Source organism: Panthera leo, chromosome D2 (genome assembly GCF_018350215.1).
Source record: "Panthera leo isolate Ple1 chromosome D2, P.leo_Ple1_pat1.1, whole genome shotgun sequence".
NCBI classification, from domain to species: domain Eukaryota; kingdom Metazoa; phylum Chordata; class Mammalia; order Carnivora; family Felidae; genus Panthera; species Panthera leo.
Genome location: NC_056689.1, coordinates 29,437,928 through 29,460,214, shown reverse-complemented (window position 1 = coordinate 29,460,214; position 22,287 = coordinate 29,437,928). Strand labels below are relative to the sequence as shown.

Sequence of the window (22,287 nt, the reverse complement as noted above, 5' to 3'; positions counted from 1 at the left end):
CTCAGTCAGTAGAGCACGCAATTCTTGAGCTCAGGGTCATGAGTTCAAGCCCCATGTTGGGTGTAGATTACTTAAATAAACAAATTAAAAAAAATAAATGTATATCTAAATCAACTTGTGTGCCATCACCAATCCTATATATGCCACACCTTGCCCTAATCCATTGTGTGGGATGAATGGGTGAGAACAGAAACAGAAGACACTGTCTTTGTGAAGCGCCCTGGGTTTGAGAATCAGGCTTCCCTCTGAGGAGACTGTCTTCGCCTTTCTTCTCAAGGCACATCAAGGAAACACCTTTACAGTGCATTCAGTTAGAACACTAATTTTTTAAAAATTTAAAAATTAAAAAAAATATATTACCAGGGCTTTCAACCAGCAAATACAATTAGAGGCAGCTGCAGGGCTAGACAATTAAGCTCAGTTTAAAAACAAAAAACACAGCCCTGGGCTTTCTGAAAAGCACCATCACCAAATGCCACTGCTCTCCAGGGACAGCCAGTTTATGTGACCCACAATTACCATTTAAAGCCCACACCATTCCTTTATTCCCTTTCTTACAGTTATGGAGAAGTGAGATGATGAAAAGTTTAGAATGGATTCTGGCAAAGGCTGGGGCAAAAACGAAACAAAAACAAAGCAAATATCAAACTGCTCCCTGCAGGTAATTTTTTTTTTTTACCTCTCTTCCAATAGGAATCACAGTCTGGTGTAGAGGGATGGAAAGACCAGGCTCCCAGCCTTACTGGCTTGCCATCTCTGTGCACAGAACCTTCGGGTCAAACAGACATGAGAGGCCTCCCACACAGAAGACAAGGCAGGGGCTCGCCTTGAGCATCATGGTTCTCTGCAGTCTGATGCAGCGATGAACGACCCTGGTTAGGACTCCTTCTGTAGCTCCCAGAAGCTGCAAGTGCCTCTGTCAGATGGGAAGTGGGCAGAAACTGAAAGAGCGGACCTAGGCCAGCCGACTCCATTTTGTTCTGTGTCCTCCATCTTGAGTGACTATGTCCCCGACATGGCCCCCTTTTCCGGGCAAACCGCAGAAAGAAATTCCCGCTCACCCGCTAAAACCTCCTCCCCTTGAGTAACTTCCCGCTCACCCGTTCAAACTTCCCGTTCAAACCACACCTGGCAACCTGCGCAACGGGACTCTGATCCTTCCCCAGCCAACCGGCTAAGGCCACGACCATCACCCCACCAACTGCCCCCAGACCCCTATAAAACCTTTGTGCTTTTGAAACTCGCTCTCTCTCTGGCATCTCACCGCTGCGCCGGTGCAGGTAGGAGATTGAGCTCGAGCTAGCTCGAATAAAGGCTCTTTGCTTTTGCATCGGACTCGGCTCCCTGGTGGTCTTTGGGGATCGTGAATTCTGGGCATAACAAAACCACGCAATTTTCAATTTTTCAAATGTAATTTTTATTCACTCTAGATTAAAAGTAATGTAGATTGTTCCATATTTTTAGGAAATAATGATTTATATATCAAACAGTCAGAAGAGGCCAGGAATTACTGGCCTGCGAGAATCATTCAGTGATTCAGTGGGACGAGAACAGCACAACACGGTAGGAAACACGCCCACTCTACAGACTGAAGCTGAAGTCCAGAGGCAGCCGGGAACTGGCCAGTGACAGGACAAGTTAGGAATGGAAGCCAGGTCTCACAGACTCAGAGGCCAATAATGCCTGATTGAATCTGAAAAAGCAAAGCCTGGGGCACACTAATAAATATTAGTGCAGCCCTAATAGAGAAAAAGTTGTTTCTGTGTCTGTTTTAACACAGTAGTGATCTTTTGGCACATGGAACCAAGATGGCCAAAGTACACCCTCCAGAGTGACAGAATGAGGCCTCCAGGACAGTTTGATGGCAGATTCGAGTACTGCCCAAGTGCCTGGCCTGGCACTCTGTGTGATCCACAATAATAATGAATTGCTAGCATTTACTGAGGATTCATCATTGCTGGCTGGGCACTTTTCTAAGTGCTTTACCTGCATTGTTTCATTTACTACTCCAACAACCCAATGTAGTCGTAGTATGTAAGTTTTACAGACGGGGAGGTAGAGCTATGGAGAGTTAAACACACTGTCCACTGTCTCGGTAGCCTTGATATGATGTGAAGCCAGGCAGTCTAGCTCCAGAGCCAGTGTTCTTGACCACTGGTATTTATTGAGCACTATGTTCTGAAATCCCTCTTACTCCTAATTTTTTTTTTTAATTTTTTAATGTTTATTTTTTTAAGAAAGAGAGAGGGGCGCCTGGGTGGCTCAGTCGGTTAAGCGGTCGACTTCGGCTTAGGTCATGATCTCGCGGTCCCTAAGTTCAAACCCCGCGTCGGGCTCTGTGCTGACAGCTCAGAGCCCGGAGCCTGTTTCAGATTCTGTGTCCCCCTCTCTCTGACCCTCCCCCGTTCATGCTCTGTCTCTCTCTGTCTCAAAAATAAATAAACGTTAAAAAAAAAAAGAGAGAGAGAGTGCGCGCTCTCAAGAGCTTGAGCGGGGGAGGGGCAGAGAGAGAGGGAGAAACGGAATCCAAAGCAGGCTCCAGGCCTGAGCTGTCAGCACAGAGCCTGACATGGGCTTGAACCCATGAACCATGGGATCATGACCTGAGCTGAAGTCGGAGGCTTAACCAACTGAGCCACTCAGGCACACTGCTCTTCCTCCTCCTTAAATATTGGCCCTAGCCAGTGGCATCAGAGGCCCCCAAAGAGCCCAAGCAAAGGCTGGGAGAAGGAGGCCTGTAAGCCACTTGGGCTTTGGTGGAAGGCAGCAGTGAAGCTGGGTTGGGCCTGACCTGGATAAGGTCTGGCCAGAATTAGCACCTTTTAGTTTGGGTCAATTAGCAGGAACTGGGGGCGGCCTCCTAGCCTCTGCCTTGAAGGAGAACTGAGAATAAAATGACAGGTATGTTTCTCAGTGCAGGAAATGCCACTTGGCCTATGTCCACAGGGCTAGGAGACCTTGCACTGCTCACTGTGCCCTCCTGGCACCCAGGTCAGAGCTGGCCTAGCATGGTTCTTGATCAACAACTAAAGGAAAGGCCTTGATCAGTTCCAGGCAGGGTGCAGACAGGAAAAAGACCTGAAAACACTTCTTTTTTCTTTTTTTAATTTTTTTAAATATTTATTTTTGAGAGAGAGACAGAGACAGAGCACGAATGGGGCAGGGACAGGGACAGAGAAAGAGAGAGACACAGAATTGGAAGCAGGCTCCAGGCTCTGAGCTATCAGCACAGAGCCCAATGTGGAACAAGATCATGACCTGAGCAGGAGTCAGACTCTTAACCTACTGAGCCACCCAGGCGCCTCCTTAAAAACATTTCTACCCTCCAATCCCCAGACCCACTCCCAACTGGACAAAACCCCCCACCAACCCAAACCACCACAATAAACAGGTATCTGCTGATGCTCTTAAAACTTAAGTTAGCATCATCTTTGGTTGCCTTTCAAAATACTTTTCCCCTTAGTTGATACGGATTTTCTAATTTTTCCTAAAGAATCTGTTCCTTTTTGATCCTCAGTGCCCCTGTGCCTCTCCAGAATTTAAATAGGTCTTCTGCGGTTTCTCTTTCCTCTGCTTCCTCCTGCACCTACCTTGCTTACTCCTTGGTATCTGGAAGGCATTTGATTTCACAGGTTTTCAAAGACTCCAGAGGTCAAAGGTCAACACTTACATTTGTAACACACAGTCAAAAAAAGAAGATTTAGGAGAGAGATATATACATCAGAAGATTCAATGTTGTTAAGATATAAAGCCTCCTCAAATTAATCTGTAGATTTAACACAATCCTAAAAAAGATTCTAGCAGGATTTTATTCTTTGTAGAAATTGACAAACTAAGTCTAATGTTTGTACAGAAAAGTAAAGGGGGGGGTGCCTGGCTGGCTCAGTCAGTAGAGCATATGGCTCTTGATCTTCAGGTAATGAGTTGAAGCCCTATGTTGGGTGTAGAACGCTTACATAAACTTAAAAAAACAAAAATCTTTAAAAAATAAACAAATCAACCCATGTAACTGAGACATTGTCCTAATACGCAGTTACTGTGATACGACCCTTTAAAAAAAGAAGAAAAAGAAAAGAGAAGAAAAGGACCCATCACAGACAAACAAAAGAAAGACAGTTGGATTTCAAGATCTACTATATAGCTAGTCATCAAAACATTGTAGTTTTGGTGAAATGACAGGTTATAGACATCAAAGGAAGAGAACATAGTCCAGGAATATGTGGTCAATTTCCATTCAACAAAGGGCCAATGGAGAAAGGACAGTCTCTTCAACAAATAGTTCTTAAAAAATTGGACATACATATGCAGAAAAATGAACCTCAACACATATATCATATACAAACACATACATGAAATGCATCAGAAAACCAAACATAAACCAGAAGTATAAAATTTTTAAAAATTTCTTGGACAAAAATCTTTATGATCTTAGTAAGGCAAAGATTTCTTAGGATGCAACAAACACACAAAGGAAAAATTGATAAATTGTACTTCATTAAAATTAAAATTTCTGATTTTCATAAGGTGCTGGTAAAAAGAATAATACACAAAACAAAGACTGGGAGAGGGGTGCCTAGGTGGCTCAGCTGGTTAAGCATCCAACTTCAGCTCAGCTCATGATCTCCCGGTTGCTGAGTTCAAGTCCCAAGTCAGGCTCTGTGTTGACAGCTCAGAGCCTGGAGCATGCTTCAGATTCTGTGTCTCCTTCTCTCTCTGTCCCTCCTCCATTCGTTCTCTCTCTCTCTCTCTCTCTCAAAAATAAACATATTTATTAATTTTTTTACATTTTATTTATTTGAGAGAAAGAGAGAGAGAGAGTGTGCAAGCTGGGGAGAGAGCCAGAAAAACAGAGAGAGATAATCTCAAGCAGGCTGCACAGTCAGCGTGGAGTCTGATGCACAGCTCCATCCCACAACGCTGGGATCGTGACCTGAGCCGAAATCAAGAGTTAGACGCTCAACCAACTGAGCCACCCAGGCACTCAACAAATAAACATTTTCTAAGAAATTTTTTAAAAAGACTGGGAGAAAATGTTTGGAAAACACATATATGATAAAGGACTTGTATCTAACATATATGAAGAACTTGTACAATCCAATAAGGGAAAAAACATTTTTTTTTCTAATGGGCAAAAGATCTTAACAGACACTTTACCAAAGAAGATACAAATGGCAAATAAACACATGAAAAGATACTCAGCTCACTAGGCATGAGAGAAATACAAATTAAAACCACAATGAAGTACCACTATCCATCTATTAGAATAGCCAAAAATTATCAAACTAAACAAAAGACAGTATCAAATGCTAGACTAGAATACTCCTACATTGGGAATGCGAAATGCTTTGCCACTGGGGAAAACAGCTCTCTAATCCCACTAGGTATTTACCCAAGAGAAATGAAAACACATACCCACACCAAGACCTGTGGTTAATGTTCGTTGCAGCTTTATTCATAATCACTAAAATCTGTAAGCAACCCAAGTATCCATCAACTGGGTGAATGGAAGGACACATTGAGGAACATCTACAAGTTACAATACTACTCAGCAACAAAAGGAATGAATTACTGATACACACACTGATGAATCTCAAAAGCATTATCCAAAGTGAAAGAAGCCCGACTCAAAATGCTTCATTTATGACATTCCAAAAAAGGCAAAACTATGGGGACAGAAATCAGATCAGTGGCTGTTGGGATCAGGGTGGAAGGATGGAACTGATCACAAAGGGACTCTAGGGAATTTTGGGGGGGAGGTGATGGAAATACACTATACCTTTAAGTTCAAGTTTGTTTATTTATTTATTTTGAGAGAGACAGAGATAGCGTGAGTCGGGTAGAGGCAGAGAGAGAGGGAATCTCAATCAGGCTCCAAGCTGCCAGCTCAGATCTCGACGAGAGGCTCAAACTCACGAAACCATGAGATCATGACCTGAGCTGAAACCAAGAGTTGGATGCTTAACTAACTAAGCCACCCAGGCGTCCCAGAAATACCCTATATCTTAATTGTGGTAGTGGTTACCTGTTTACATTTGCCCAAACTCAAACTTGTATACCTAAAAAGAATAAATTTTTCTGTATGTAAATTATGCCTCACTAAACCCCCCAAAAAGAAGCCAAATATTTCATTTTTAAAATGTAACTTATAAGCAATTGCACTTATGTAAGACTAATCAGCCATGAAAAAATTTGTGTTGCCAGACCCCTCCATCAAATAAATACACTTACAACTGATGGTTTTAGACTTGAGGAGACAAAAGCTGTTTTGATTTAAAAAGAATTTTCACAGGGCACCTGGGTGGCCCAGTCAGTTAAGCTTCTGACTTAGGCTCAGGTCTTTGTCTCACATTTCATGAGTTCAAGACCCACATCAGGCTCTCTGCTGTCAGTGTGGAGTCCACTTCGGATCCTCTGTCTCTCTCTCTCTCTCTGTCTCTCTTTCTCTCAAAAATAAACACTTAAAAAATATATGGGGTGCCTGGGTAGCTCAGTCGGTTAAACGTCCCACTCCTGATTTTGGCTCAGTTCACAACCTCACCGTTTATGAGATGGAGCCTCGTCAGGGTCTGTGCTAACAGTGTGGAGCCTGCTTGGGATTCTCTCTCCCTCTCTCTGCCCCTTCACAGCTTGCTCTCTCTCTATCTCTCTCTCTGTCAAAAAATAAACATAAAAAAATAATAAAAATTAAAAGAGAAAAAGAATTTCACAAGGGACTTACTGATCCTTAATCACAGCTAAAGAAATGCGGCAGAGCCATAGAGAGGTGCCATGACTCAGCAAGGGGATCATTTTGAACATTCTTGCCCCAACAGATAATTTTTTTAAGTTAAATTATCATGTAAAAACCTTAATTCTGCAAATGATCTTGGGCAAGCAGTTTCTGTTTCCTCATCTGTAAAAAGTCAGCTGATCTAGAGAGTACCCTGTATTAAAATTTAAAGTCTGACTTTCCCTAACTAGCACAATTTAGCTGAACCCCCAGGGAGCCTTTGAAAGCCCTCTGACCTATAAAACCTGTGAAGTCAAACTCTACTCCTTGAAACTTCTTCCATTAATTGTGTGCGTGCGTGCGTGTGTGCGTGTGCGTGTGCGTGTGTGTGTGTGTGTGTGTGTGTGTAATATCTGATTAGGGCATTTCCATATCCAAAGCCCCAACAACTCTGGGGGCAGGGCAGGCATGGTGACTCTCATTAATAAGAGGAGGGCTGCAGGATCAGAATGCTGGGAAAACTCAGTCCCAAGTCCCATGATTGATACCCTTCAAACAGGGGCACCTGGGTGGCTCAGTCGGTTAAGCATCTGACTTTGGCTCAGGTTTTGATCTCACGGTTTATGAGTTCGAATCCTGAGTCGAACTCTGTGCAGACAGCCTGGAGCCTGCTTCAGATTCTGTGTCTGCCCCTCCTCTGCTCACACTGTCTCTCTCTCTCTCTCAAAAATAAATGTTAAAAATAAATTTTTTTTAGTACTCTTCAAACAGCCCAGACTCTGTCCATGTTCCCCATTTCCCCTCCCAACCTTCCATACTCCATGGCTCAGACTCCCCAGGGCAGGTGTGCTTTGGCAGTTTTTACTTTCTCTCTCTCCATCCCACTATCACAACAGCTCAGAGACAGAGGCCCACTACAGGCCTCTGGGCCCACCTGATGAGCCTATCAACTCCTTCTACAAGACGCTCCATAGGAACCCAGAATTTCCCAAGAATTCCTCAAACGTCTCCCTGAGAAAGAGTTTGGCAAAAGAGGTTTCCATGGTAGAACAAGCTTGGAGCACTTAGATCTTTCTCCCGCCTCCTAGATGCAGGCAGTCAACAGACTAAGTTCTCCCAGAAGTCTTTGCAGTAACAAAACCTGTTTAAATGTGGTTTCCAAACGCACTTACCTAGGAAACTCTTCTATGTAATACCTGTCTACATGCCACACAGCTAGTGTTTCCACACGCAACTGGATCAGTGCTGTTAGCTTCCTTGCATTTATACTTTTTTTTTAACGACCTTTCTAGAAACCTTGTGTTTCCAAGAAAAAAAGATACCTGTAACATGCTAACATTTATGTAAAAAATGGGGGCAAATATATACCTTTGTATTGCTTGTAGATGTATAAACTATCTCTGGAAGGATTAGGGAACCAGGCACTGCAGCTGTTCCCAGAGAAAAGAAATACGGCTGGGGGCAGGGAAAAGAGACGTTTTACTATGTGCCCTTTTGTACCAGCTGCATATGTTACCCTAAGCAACCCATTAAATCAAAATAACAGGCGCTAAAAAAAGGTAATATCTTAAAAATATAAAAAGTATTCCATAAGCGCATGAGCGCACACACGCACACAGAACACCCCAACCATAATCAATACGAGAGAACACAGCCACTGTGAATATTTGGTGCTTGTACTTTAGTCCCACTTGCCTTTTTTTGCTTTTGTTGACTGTACTTTTGGTGTCCTATTCAAGAAATCATTGCCAAGACCTATGTCATGAAGCTTTTCCTCTAGGTTTTTGTTTTTTGTTTTTTTTAGGAGTTTTACAATTTCAGGTCTTACATTTAAGACTTTAATCCATTTTTGGGGCGCCTGGGTGGCTCAGTCGGTTAAGTGTCCGACTTCAGCTCAGGTCATGATCTCACGGTCTGTGAGTTCGAGCCCCGCGTCAGGCTCTGTGCTGACAGCTCAGAGCCTGGAGCCCATTTCAGATTCTGTGCCTCCCTCTCTCTCTGCCCCTCCCCTGTTCATACTCTGTCTCTCTCTGTCTCAAAAATAAATAAACGTTAAAAAAAAAAATTTTTTTTAAAAAGACTTTAATCCATTTTTTAAAATTTTATTTTAGAGAGAGTGCAAGTGGGGAAGAGGAGCAGAGGGAGAGAGAGAGAATCTTTCTTTTTTAACTTTATTTATTTTGAGAGAGAGAAAGAGAGAGTGTGTGTGAGCAGGGGAGGGGCAGAGAGAGAAGAAGAGAGAGAGTCTCTGCTCACAGCAGAGTCCCACACGGGGCTTGAATCCACAAAGTGTGAGATCATAACCTGAGCCAAAATCAAGAGTTAGATGCTTATTAACCAACTGAACTACCCAGGTGCCCCAAGTTTTTAATTCATTTTGAGTTGGTTTCTGTGTATGGTCTAAGAAAAGAGTCCAATTTTATTCTTTCACAAGTGGATATCCAGTTCTCCCAACACCATTTGTTGAAGAGACGAGCCTTTCCCCATTGTGTATTCTTGGCACCCTTACCAGAAACCAGCTAACTGTATATGTGTGGGCTTATTTCTGGGCTTTCTATTTTGTTCCACTGGTGTATATGTCTACCTTTATGCCAGTACCATAAATGTTTTAATTATTATAGCTTTATAACACATTAAAATCAGGAATCGTGAGGCCTCCAGCTTTGTTTTTCTTGTTCAAGATTGTTTTGGCTATCCAGGATCCTCTGTGATCCTATATGAATTTTAGAATGTTTTTTTCTGTTTCTGTAAAAAATGTCATTGAGAGTTTGACAGGTTGCAGTGAATCTGTAGACCACATCAGGTCTTCCAATCCATGAACATAGGAAAAAATTACCTTAAACTAGCCTTATTAAATTAACACAATAAAGGCCATTTATGAGAAGCCCATAGCTAAGGTCATAATGAATGGGGAAAAACGGAAAGCCTTGCCTCTAAGATCAGGAACAAGACAAGTATGGCCACTCTCATCACGTCTATTTAGCCTAGCCAGAGAGATATTAGGCAAGAAAAAGAAATAAAAGACATCTAAATTGAAATGGAAGAAGTACAGGGCACTTGGCCGGCTCAGTTGATAGAGCATGCAACTCTTGATCTCAGCAATGAGTTCAAGCCCTACGTTGAGGGCAGAGTACTTTAAAAAAAAAAGGTGGGGGGGCGCCTGGGTGGCGCAGTCGGTTAAGCGTCCGACTTCAGCCAGGTCACGATCTCGCGGTCCGTGAGTTCGAGCCCCGCGTCAGGCTCTGGGCTGATGGCTCGGAGCCTGGAGCCTGTTTCCGATTCTGTGTCTCCCTCTCTCTCTGCCCCTCCCCCGTTCATGCTCTGTCTCTCTCTGTCCCAAAAATAAATAAAAAATGTTGAAAAAAAAAAAAAAAAAAAAAAGGTGGGGAGGGGGAGGGGGAGAAGGAGGAGGAGAAGAAGGAGAGGAATCACTTTTTGATTGATACACGTAGAAAACTCGAAAAGATTCCACAAAAGAACTGCTAGAACTAATTGACAAATTCAGTAAAGTTACAGGGAACAAAATCAACATACAAAAATCAGTTGCATTTCTATACACTAACAAGTATCCAAAAAGAAAATTAGGAAAACAATCCCATTGACAGTAGCATCAAAGAGAATAAAATCCTTAGGAGCAAACTGAACTGAGGAAGTGAAAGATTTGTACCCTGAAAACTAACAAAAATTGATGAAAGATAAAAAAAGATTTAGGGGCGCCTGGGTGGCTTGGTCGGTTAAGCGTCCGACTTCGGCTCAGGTCATGATCTCACGGTCTGTGAGTTCGAGCCCCGCGTCGGGCTCTGTGCTGACAGCTCAGAGCCTGGAGCCTGCTTCCGATTCTGTGTCTCCCTCTCTCTCTGACCCTCCCCCGTTCATGCTCTGTCTCTCTCTGTCTCAAAAATAAATAAACGTTAAAAAAATTAAAAAAAAAAAAAAAAAAGATTTATAAATAAATGGAAAGGCTTGGTTCTTGTACTCTGTACTTTCCAAAGTGTTCTCCCAGAGGGTGTCCCATCTGAGCCTGAGGCCAACTCTGCAGAAAGGGCAGGTAGCATGCTTGCCAACAGGAGGCAACCGAGGCGCCCAGAGGACTGGATCAGAAGCTGGTCACTCAGCTGCTTAGTGGCAGAGGATTAGATCTGGGTGTCCTAAATGGCCCTCGGCCTCTCCCTACAGCTTTACTCGGAGGGCAGACCACCACCTCACGGGCGCAAATGGCACAAACTACAGTAGGTCCACAGGCTATGTAACCCTCCAAAAGAACCACCACTGCAGAAAACACTCTGGAGGAAAGATAATGCTCACATAAGGCTGGGAAAGATTTCCTACGCACCATGTCAAATGTTATGTGTAACGTACGCATTATTCACCCCACAACTTGATACTCTTCAGTGGCCTCGGGCTCAAATCCACACCCCTCAGTATGGTGGTCAGAGTCTGTCACAGGCCAGCCCCTCTCTAGGCCCTTCACGCCACTGCCCACGTGCCACTCCACGCTCCGGCCGTGCCTGGCTGCCTGTGGTTCCCCATGTGGGCCATGCCCTGCGACACATGCCCTCCCCCTTTGCTTTATTAAAATGTGCTTCTCTGGGGTGCCTGGGTGGCTCAGTCGGTTGAGTGTCAGACTCTTTGATTTCGGCTCAGGTCATGATTCCAGGGTCGTGGGATCCAGCCCCGTGTCAGCTCCACGTTCAGAGCGTGGAGCTTGCTTGAGATTTTCTCTCTCCCTCTGCCCCTCCCCTGCTCTCTCTCTAAAATACAATAAGAAATAAAAGACTCGAGGCGTGGCACAATGGGAGAAGGAAGATGACCATCTTTTACAAACAAACAGTGTGGAGCTGACCTTCTGGGACATTCACCCCTCAGCCAGCAACAGAGGTAAGAACAGAGGTGTCTAGAACTCAAGGATGACTCAATAACTGACTTTTCCTTGAAGAGCAACAGGCACATAAGTACAGCCAGTGATGGGAAGCCTGCCAATGGCTGGCATGGGGGAGACCAAAGAGCACCCACTTTGGGCACCCGGCAGAGGGTACAGCATGCGGACACCCTCGGTGACAGCCCAGCTTGTTCAGAGGGTGGCACTCAGGTCTGGCTGAAGGGTGGCGTGATGGTCAGTCTCGACCATCACTCTGGCTAGGCTACAGCTCCGTAATTCAATCAAACGCTGACCCAGGGACTGCTGTGAACATATTTTATAGATGCGATTAAAGTTTACACTCAGTTGATCTTAGGTAAGGGAGATGATCCTACCTAATCTAGATTTCAATCAGCTGAAAGGCCTTACGAGTAGAACTGAGGCTTCTCAAAAGAAGAAATTCTACCTATACACAGCAGCTTTGGCTGTGCCTCAGAGTCCCCACCTGCCCTGCATGATGGCGAGAACTGCAGATTCTGGACTTGCCTCCCTGGCCCCCACAATCATGCAAAAGTCAATTCTTGGTAATAAATCTCTGAATATATATATCTCATACCGGTTCTGTATCTCTGATTGAAACTTGACTGATAACAGGAAGGCAGGCACCTTTCAGAAGGTGGGGAGAAACAGGAGGCTCAGGCTGGAATGGGATTAGAAGCACTGTGATGCATGTTAAGGGCTCTGGACTTTTTCTGAAAAGCAAAGGGGAGCAGCAGAGGTATCTGAGCAGAGGAAGAGCAGAATTAGATACGCATTTAAAAAATTTTTTTTAACGTTTATTTATTTTTGAGATAGAGACAGAGCATGAATGGGGGGAGGGTCAGAGAGAGAGGGAGACACAGAATCCGAAACAGGCTCCAGGCTCCGAGCTGTCAGCACAGAGCCCGACGCGGGGCTTGAACTCACGGACCGCGAGATCATGACCTGAGCCGAAGTCGGACGCTTAACCGACTGAGCCACCCAGGCGCCCCTTAGATACGCATTTTAGATGCCATTAGTCCATCTACCTGTGAGGTGGCGAATGGACTGAAGTGCACGGAGCCAGCCAAGAGGAGGCACCACAAAAAAGGGAAGAAGCTGAAGTCAAAACTCAGGTAGGGGGGCGCCTGGGTGGCTCGGTCGGTTAAGCGTCCGACTTCAGCTCAGGTCACGATCTCGCGGTCCGTGAGTTCGAGCCCCGCGTCAGGCTCTGGGCTGATGGCTCAGAGCCTGGAGCCTGCTTCCGATTCTGTGTCTCCCTCTCTCTCTGCCCCTCCCCCGTTCATGCTCTGTCTCTCTCTGTCCCAAAAATAAATAAACGTTAAAAAAATTAAAAAAAAAAAAAAAAAAAAACCTCAGGTAGGAAATGGTAAGATCTTGGGTGGACAAAGGCCTAGCAGGGGAAATGGAGAGAAAGAACTGAGTTTAAGAGACACTGAGGAGTTAAGCCTCCTGGAGCTTGGTGACCTACTGGCCTGGGGTATGAGGAAGAAGGCAGAGGAGTCCAAGCTGATTTTCAGATTAATGGTTCTTTTCATCCCATTGGGCCTCAATGCTACATGGCAGCAACTCGAGGTGTCTTTTCTTATCCACCAGTTGCTAAATCAAAACATGGAGCCAGAAACACTCATTAACTGCTCAGATGCTACATACAGATCATCCAGCTTAGTAACAATATGCCTACAAGACACCCTGTTGTGAGCCCTTTGGCTCTTTCGGACTGAACTGTTCAGCTGTCTCAGCACAGAATAAGGAGAAAGGTAACATCTGGCAGAACAAAGCCAGAAAAACATGTGTGGAAGGATCCTGGGTAGAAAGGAGAGAGGTAAGAGCAGGGGCATGGTCAGAGCAGCTGTTTCTGCCATTTCCTGGGCCTTGGAGTGGACCAAAGCCATGGTGGCAATCTGATAGCCTCACAGGGAGAGTGAGGGCCAGGGCACTGGCTTGTGAAAAATGCCAGAACCTTCACAGGAACCATGGGAAGACTGGTAGTGAATAAAGAGGAAGGCAAGAAACGCACACAACACCACCCACATGACAGTCCTAATTTCCATTTCCTGTCTGCAAAATGGACAGAATTATTCCAGCTTACCACCTAACAGAAGAAAAGGAATAACCAAGCTACAAAAGACTGGGGAGATATGAAGATGTGTTTGGGAGAAAGAAGACATGGGGCAGAGATATTTGTTCCTGGTGACTGTCTAAATGATCTTGACATGACCGTTATTTTCTCAACAGGCTAGACAGTTCTCGTCACTAGAATGACATTTTTTAAAAGTTTATTTATTTTGAGAGAAAAAGAGAGCACGAGCGAGGGGAACAACAGAGAGGAGAGAGAGAATCCCAAGTAGGCTCTATGCTGACAGCATAGACTGGGGCTCGATCTCACAAACTGTGAAATCATGACCTGAGCTGAAATCCAAGAGTCAGATGCTTAACCGAATGAGCCATCCAGGCACCTTAGAATGACATTTTAAAAGAGGAAAAGACAGACTAAGTATGCAAAGAATACTGGAGCACCTGCATGGCTCAGTCAGTTAAGCATCTGACTTTGGCTCAGGTCATGATCTCACGGTTCGTGAGTTTGAGCCCCGCACTGGGCTATCAGCACAGAGCCCACTTCAGATTCTCTGTTCCCCACCCCCTCTATCTCAAAATAAACAAACTTAAAAAAAAAAGAAACACAGTCTATTAATTAGAAAAAAATGTTTAAATATGTAAAGAATAAAGAGAAAGAAATTCAAATAAAGAAAACCAGCCAACCATGAGAAAAAGACAAGAAAGGATCAGAGAAAATCTTCAGGAACAATCACAAAACAAGTGATAAAATGGCAATAAATACGTATCTATCATTAATTACTTTGAATGTAAAGAGACTAAATACTCCAATCAAAAGACACAGGGTGTGAAAAAGGACAGCCTAACTGCCTATTAAGAGACTCACTTCAGACCTAAGAACACCTGCAGATTGAAAGTGAGGGGGGGAGGAATGCCTGGTGGCTCAGTCTGTTAAGCGTCTGATTCTTGGTTTCATCTCAGGTCCTGATCTCACAGTTTGTAAGTATGAGCCGCACGTCAGGTTCTGCACCGATAGTGCAGAGCCTGCTTGGGATTCTCTCTCTCTCTCCCTCTCTCTCTGCCCATCCTGTGTCCGTTCTCTCTCTCTCTCTCAAAATATATAAATAACTTTAAAGAAAAAAGAAAAAAAAGTGAGAGGATGGAAAAACATTTATCATGCAAATGGAGATCAAAAGAAAGCCCAAGTAGCGATACATATGTTGGACAAACTAGACTTTAAAACAAAGACTGTCGGGGCACCTGGGTGGCTCAGTCAGTTAAATGTCTGACTTTGGCCCAAGTCATTATCTCACAGTTTGTGGGTTCGAGCCCTGCATCAGGCTCTATGCTGACAGTGTGGAGCCTCCTTGGGATTCTCTCTCTCTCTCTCTCTCTCTCTCTCTGTCTCTCTCTCTCTGCACCCCCCCCAACTTGTGCTGTCTCTGTTTCTCTCCAAATAAATAAAATTTTTTTTTAATTTTTTTTTAACGTTTTATTTATTTTTGAGACAGAGAGAGACAGAGCATGAACGGGGGAGGGGCAGAGAGAGAGGGAGACACAGAATCGGAAGCAAGCTCCAGGCTCTGAGCCATCAGCCCAGAGCCCGACGCGGGGCTCGAACTCACGGACCGCGAGATCGTGACCTGAGCTGAAGTTGGACGCTTAACCAACTGAGCCACCCAGACGCCCCATCAAAATAAATAAACTTTAAAAAAAATTTATAACAAGTGACAAAGAAGGGCACTATATCATAATAAAGGGGACAATCCAACAAAAAGATCTGACAATTCTAAGTATTTACGCACCCAACTTGAGAGCACCCAAATGCATAAAACAGCTAATAACAAACAAAGGAACTCATGGATTATAATACAATAATGGTAGGGAACTATAGTTTTTAAATTTTTATTTATTTTTAAGTAGGTGCCACACATGGAACCCAACGTGGGGCTTGAACTCACAACCCTAAGATCAAGACCTGAGCTGAAATCAAGAAACAGATGCTTAGCTGAATGAGTCACCCAGGCACCCCAATAGTAGAAAAACTAACACCCCATTTACATCAACACACAGATCATCTAAACAGAAAATATACAAAGAAACAATGGCTTTGAGTGACACACTGGACCAGATGCATTTAACAGATACATTGAGAATATTCCATTCTAGGGGGGGCCTGGGTAGATCAGTTGGTTGAGCATCTAACTCTTGATTTTGGCTCAGGTCATGATCCCAGGGTCGTGGTATTGAGCCCCACATCAGGCTCCGTGCTGAGCATATGGAGCCTGCTTGAGATTCTCTCTCTTACTGCCCCTCCCCTGCTCTCTCACTCTAAAATAAAATTTAAATTTAAAAATTTTAAAAAGAGGAGGCACCTAGGTAGCTCAGTCGGTTAAGCATCCGACTTCAGCCTAGGTCATGATCCTGTGCTTTGTGGGTTTGAGCCCCACGTCAGGCTCTGTGCGGACAGCTCGGAGCCTGGAGCCTGCTTCGGATTCTATGACTCCCTCTCTCTGCCCCTCCCCTGCTCACACTCTGTCTCTGTCTCTCTCTCTCTCAAAAATAAACAAACATTAAAAAATCTTTTTAAAAAAATAAATAAAAACTTAAGGGGGGGACTCCTGGGTGGCTCATTCAGTTAAGCATCTGACTCTTGATTTCAGCTCATGTCATGACTCACAGTCGTGAGATGGAGCCCTGCCTTGGGCCCCTCATTGGGCTCAGAGCTGGGCATGGAGCCTGCTTAAGATTCTCTCTCTCCTCTCCTTCTGCCCCTTCCCTGATCACACTCCTGCTCTCTCTCTCTCAAAAAAAAAGGTAAAACAACTCCACTTATGGTAGCATCCAAAAGCATACAGTTCTTAGGAACATAAATTTAACAAATGATATTCATGCCCTCTACCCTAAAAAGTACAAGCCCTTAGTAAGAAAAATTAAGAACACTCAAACATAGATATACCATGTTCATGGATTGCTAAAATGTCAATTCTCCCCCAAATTAGGATGACCAATCATCCCAGTTTGCCTGGGACCAAAAGGGTTCCCAAGATGCATGATTATCAATTCTAAAGTCAGGGCAGTCTCAGGCAAACCAGGATGTATAAGGGACATGGGGAGAGGTGGAAAGATCCTTCTATCACCTCCCTTTCACCAGTCTGACCTGCCTGATCAGACTGCCCCCCAAATCACATGCCAGAGAACTCTTGCCCAACTAAATCACAGGCCAATCCTGCAGTGCCCACACATGTCACAGTGGGATGGAAAAGACTCTGTGTGAATCAGCCAACCTCTCTATGTTTATTTATTTTGAGAGACAGAGAGAGTTGAGAGAGAGTGTGCTCTTGAGGGGCAGAGAGAGAGGGAGAGAGAGAATCCCAAGCAGGCTCAGAGCTGATACAGCAGAGCCTGATGTGGGGCTCGATCTCACAAAGCATGAGATCATGACTCCAGCCAAGATCAAGAGTCAGACCCTTAGCCAACTAAGCCGCCCAGGCACTCGAACCAGCCAACTTCTAGAACATAGCCTCCCATTCAGCTATCCCCCCTTGAAGTGAACATGAAGGAAATAGGCTGACTCTATTTTCACCTTGTACACGAGCAGCTCTTAATGAAGTATGCATTAAAACACAAGCACACTCAGAAGAGCACCTGACACATGAATGGATTAATGAAGCAAGTATTTAGAAAGAGCCACAGGCATTTTTATTCAAAGAAAACAGATGGAAGGCCATGCTAGGGGTGAAAGAGTAGGGACACCGCAGCTATAAATTTCAGGAGAAAGGAACAAACTGTTTGGCCAAGTGGCCTTCCCTCTCTTACCCTGGGAAGCCATCATTAACTTTTCACCACCCCAGGAGGTGTGGTCCCAGAGTAACCACTGATTCAGCCAAACAAATACAGGTGTCCCCCACCCCTAACCACCTGCAGTGGCTCAGCTTGCAGAGCAGATATTTCCCTCCAGTTTCCAGAGCTCACCCCTTTCATTTGTTAATGTCACTTGCTTATTAGAAACAAACAAACAAACAAACAAAAAGAGACAGGAAGACTGGAGCACAAAAGAAGAGTTAGCTCTTGGCCCATACGTTAAAGATGTCCCTCTTTTTAGGAGAATGCTCTCAGTCTGGGAACTATTTTTCTCACCAGAGGGAAGTTGAGGTGGAGAGTGAAGAGGGAAAGAAAAGACACAAAACAAGGAGAAAATATAAACTCCTCCTTAAATTCAGGTCTGCACCAGAAAGTGGAAACTCCAGTCACTTGTCCGCTCAACCAGGACATTCCTACCTCATATTTTATGAGGCCCCAGGAGTTCCAGGTCCAGAAGCCCAGGAGGAGAACCCAGCAGAGTACCATGGGTTTATAAAGCTGGTGGTGGCCACCTCTCCTTCCCTCCCTGTGCTTTGTCTGAGCTGGCCAACAGCATTCCCCATGCACAAATACTTTTATATGGGAGTAAATGAGCCTCACCAAAAAAAAAAAAAAAAAAAAAAAAAAAAAAAAAAAAAAAAAAAATCTACAGCAAAGGAACCAAATTGATCTTTTTTGTCTTTTGCTAACATTTTGCTCTTCACCACAAAGTAACAGTACCCGCAAGAGTGCACCATTGTTCTTCCTTGCCTTCCTGGAAGCCCATATTTGCTTCTGAAAGTCAATGCTGCCAGATTCAGGAAAGCAAGTGAACAGAAACTTCTAATTTCTTTGTGGGGAAGCAGCTCCTCCTTCCTTCACCACATTCTGGGACTGAGATGGCCCAAGAGCTGTCTTGATGCAGTTCTCTGATGTGACCCCAGGACCCCAAGTTAAATCAGTAATTATCAATTCTATTCAAAATAACCCCCCTCCCCATGTGCATCCATTGGCCTGCATCAAATAAGATCTTTCTCCATTCTGCTATCCAAATTGTCCTAATAGGTGGTTTTGTGCAAATTCTGGCTAAAATGTCCAAATTCTTATCAGGACACTGTTAAAAACCTCAACACCATTCCTTCTAAGAGACCCAAGTCAGGGGTGATGACCCAGCGTAAAGACCCCTGTTACTGTTCACTCCACAGGCTATAGTGTCCGTAGCATCCTGAGTTTTGCAACAAGGCAGCAGTATCTAGTGGGTGGAGAATCAGAGTACTTGGCGACATGTTTTCTTTGTCCACCGCACTGTTCAAATGGCAGAAAACAGGGCCAACCCAGGAACCAGCATTCTCCACTGCTTGATGGGCCCCAGGAGGTAGTACCATGGCTGCCTCTGGCTTAGCACAAGTGCTCTGTGTCACCCTCAGGTCCAGACCCCAACTCCATCCACTCCTTCTCTGCAATACTCTTTCTCACCCTTTGAAAGGGGGTGGGGGAACAGAGAATGCAACCACTAATTCAAACCAGAAAAACAGAGGACACAGAGCTGGAAAGAGTTTTTCATCCAGCCTGTCTGAAAGACCCCTTCCCTGTGAGAATTTTGGCCTGGCTACTTAGCTCTCTGCTATTAGAGTCAGAAACCGATTTTCTTCACTAATTCCCACAAGTCAAAGGTGATGAAATGTGTGTACGTGGCTTTGCAAATGAGCTCTCTTTTGCTTTTAACAGAAGAGTTAAAGTGGTCTGCCCCCAACAAAAGTGGGGCAGGGGTACCAGAAAGATGGGAACGCACGGAGATGAAAAGCCAAGGTTTATTTAGCCTCACTGGCCCCGATATTGAGACATCATCTCTGAGCAGATGATACACAACATCAAGTGCCTCTTGTACCCTCCCAACCCCCACCCCACCCCCCTTCTCCCAGAGGACGTAAAACAAATGTTTTATTTGCTCCACGGAAGGAGGAGGATTTATGGACTGAGGGGGGGGGGGTGTCCTTGGTAGGAGTCAAAATTCAGGGCTGGACAACTGGTGACTTGTCAACAGCACACCATCAAATGGTCGTCACTACCCCACTCTTAAATGCAAACAAACGAGACTGTGGCGGGGCGCTGACAAGCCCTCCGGAGTTTAGTGGTGGGTGTCAAAGACCGCTCAACGGTGGAGTGCTTTCGTTTCTCAAATGAAGCTATTTTATACAAGCAGAAAGTTGCTGTCTGTCTTCTAACAAACGGGCTCTCTGAAAAGGCTGAAAAGGAGGAATTCTTTCTATTTAGGCTAATGGGATGGGTTGTGTTCAGAGCACCATTTGTCATCTCTTTTTCCCAAGCAGTTAATCACCCCAAACCTTCCACGAGGCCCTGAACCGCGAGACCACCACACCACCCAGTACAGAAGGGCATAGAAACCACAGACTTGTCCGCTCCAAGCCTGTAACTTTAATAAATATAAATAAATAAATAAATAAATAAATAAATAGATTGATTGATTCACTGATTCATTCATGCATTTAAAAAAAGCAGCAACCAGTTCAGAATCAGTATCCTTCCTAAGCACATTCATTCATTCATTAAAAAAAAAAGCAGCAACCAGTTCAGAATCCGTATCCTTCCTAAGCATACTCATGGTGCAGGGGCAGAGGCCTCTGTCTCCTGACCCCAGTCTGGGTACCCCGTGGCTCCTCCAGAGCATCACTTTTCTAAGTAGAAAGTTCCTTCGGCCGGGAACCTGTTGGCTCCACTGGCTGAAAGACTTGGGATATGGAGGCATCCCGGAGTTGGCCCAGGGCAGCGGCCAAGCAGACCTGGGGGGAGCTGAGCTTCAGTGTCCTGGCAGGAAGAAATGTCTTGGGAGGACGGCCCTCCTCCAGCAGCCCACGGGCCGCCCATCCCCTCTTCCCCCGGCTCCCGCGGCCTCAGAGCAGAGCCCGGGCAGCACACGTCCCCGGTGGCCAGGACTCCGTCCCCGCGGCCGGCGCGGGGCGCCCCTCCCGCCCGGGCCCCGCACTCACCCACCGCCCGGATGCGGAAGCCGCGCGGGGGGCGCAGCGCCCGGCGGCACCAGGCGTCGCGCAGCACCTGCAGGCTAGCGGGAGGCGCGTGCACCAGCAGCACCCCGCGCCGCAGCCAGCCCTGGAAGGCCAGCCGCGAGGCGGCGCGCGCCAGCCGCGAGTTCCAGAAGCAGCGCGCGTTGGCGCGGCGGAACGCGCGGAAGATCGCGCGCCCGCCAGGCTCCTCCGTGCCCGCCGCCGCCGCCTCCTCCGCCTCCAGCCTGCACAGCACCAGCGCCAGCGAGCCCGGCGCCAGCTGCACAGGCCGGGCCATGCCGCCACGGGTGGCCGGGGCCCGCAGCCTAGCGCATGGTCGGGAGCGAGCACCGGCGGCGGGAGGAATCGGCTTACTGCGCGCGGCGCCGGCTGCCGGGGGAACGGGCTCCTGGGGGCGGGGACGGCTGTGCTCGGCGGGTCGGGGGGTGGGGCGGGACGCGAGGCCTGGGAGCGGCCACGGTCCTCGACCGCCGGCGCCCAATGGGGGTTTCCAAGGGCTGAGTTACCAGGCCTTGCTCCACCCCAGGCAGGACTCCGCCGCCCTGCCCCCCATTGCCTCCCCCACCCCCGTGTCTCTCTGCACTTCCCAGCTCCCGGGGCAACCGAGAGCTCCCCTACCCCGGGGCGGGGGGGGGCCGCGCTGGGGCTTTTCCAAGTCCTACGGGGGGCCCCGCAGCCCCCGAGAGCCTCTTTCAACCGCGGCGCGAGTAGCACGGCCAGTTGGTCCCCAGAGCTGAGCCGACCGGAGTGGCCGCCATCTCCCTGGCTTTGGGATCCTTCCTAGTGAGAGAGGCGACCAGGGACAACCCGCGGGTGTCAAGGACCTCGCTCGGGCCCGGGAGTCTGTAGACCCAGGTTTGAGTCTCGGTCTGCTGTTTTTCTCGCTACTTCCCTTGTCTCCGAGCCTCCGTTTACTGTCCTGTAAAATGAAGAGTTGGAACTGAAATCTAAGAATTCTAAAATTCTTTCTACACATGAATTTCTGAGGTCTGGGATCTAGCTCCTCCCCCAACCCCCGGATATCCTATACACTTAGGTGGTGAGGGAAGTAAAGTGTTCCAGAGGTGCCACCCCGATTGGCGAGGCTCAGTGGTGAAGTCCGTGGAATTCAGCCTTGGCTTGGCCCCGGGCATTCCCAAAAGACTGAGAAACCGTCTTGTCCCAGGAGCTCCCAGGACTGAAGGGAGAGGGGCTTGTGATCTATCAGGCTCTAGCCAGAGCTTCTGAGTGAGGTGGTCCAGCTCATATGCTGAGGACAGAGGCTGGAACCTCATATGCTGGGGACAGAGGCTGGGTGAGAGCTCCTGGAGGAAAGACAGGTTAATGAGAGGTAGGGCGTTTGTTATTACTACTAGAAATTGGCCCTATAAGAGGGAGGAGGGATGCTTGGCCAGACCCGGGGGTCATTCCAGACTTCCCGCTCCCTCAGCTCATCAATCATCAATAACAACCATAATAATCGGAGATCATCTATACCCTGCTCCTTGTAAATCATTCTCGTAATGATAGATGATGTTATTAAATGATGATAGCTAACATTTATTGAACACTATACACTGGGGGCATTAATTTCACAACTGTGTGTTAACTACTGTTAGTATTGCTATATATGTTTAAGTTTACTTATTTATTTTGAGAGAGACAGAGATGGCAGGGGTGTGCAGAGAAAGGGAGAGAGAGAGAATCCCAAGCAGGCTTCACACTGTCAGTGCAGAGCCAGATGCGGGCTCGATCTC

At 46.2% G+C, this 22,287-nt stretch overlaps 1 protein-coding gene across 3 annotated transcripts in view; it reads right to left on the bottom strand.

Moving 5' to 3' along the window:
- Window positions 1–20,828, bottom strand: part of STOX1 (storkhead box 1) — a 58,453-nt gene extending 37,625 nt beyond the window's left edge. For all 3 annotated transcript variants that reach the window (XM_042908798.1, XM_042908800.1, XM_042908799.1), the window contains exon 1: window positions 20,516–20,828. In XM_042908798.1, coding sequence (XP_042764732.1) covers window positions 20,516–20,828 — 313 coding nt within the window. The remainder of the gene's footprint in view (window positions 1–20,515) is intronic.
- Between the last annotated feature and the right edge of the window lie 1,459 nt (window positions 20,829–22,287).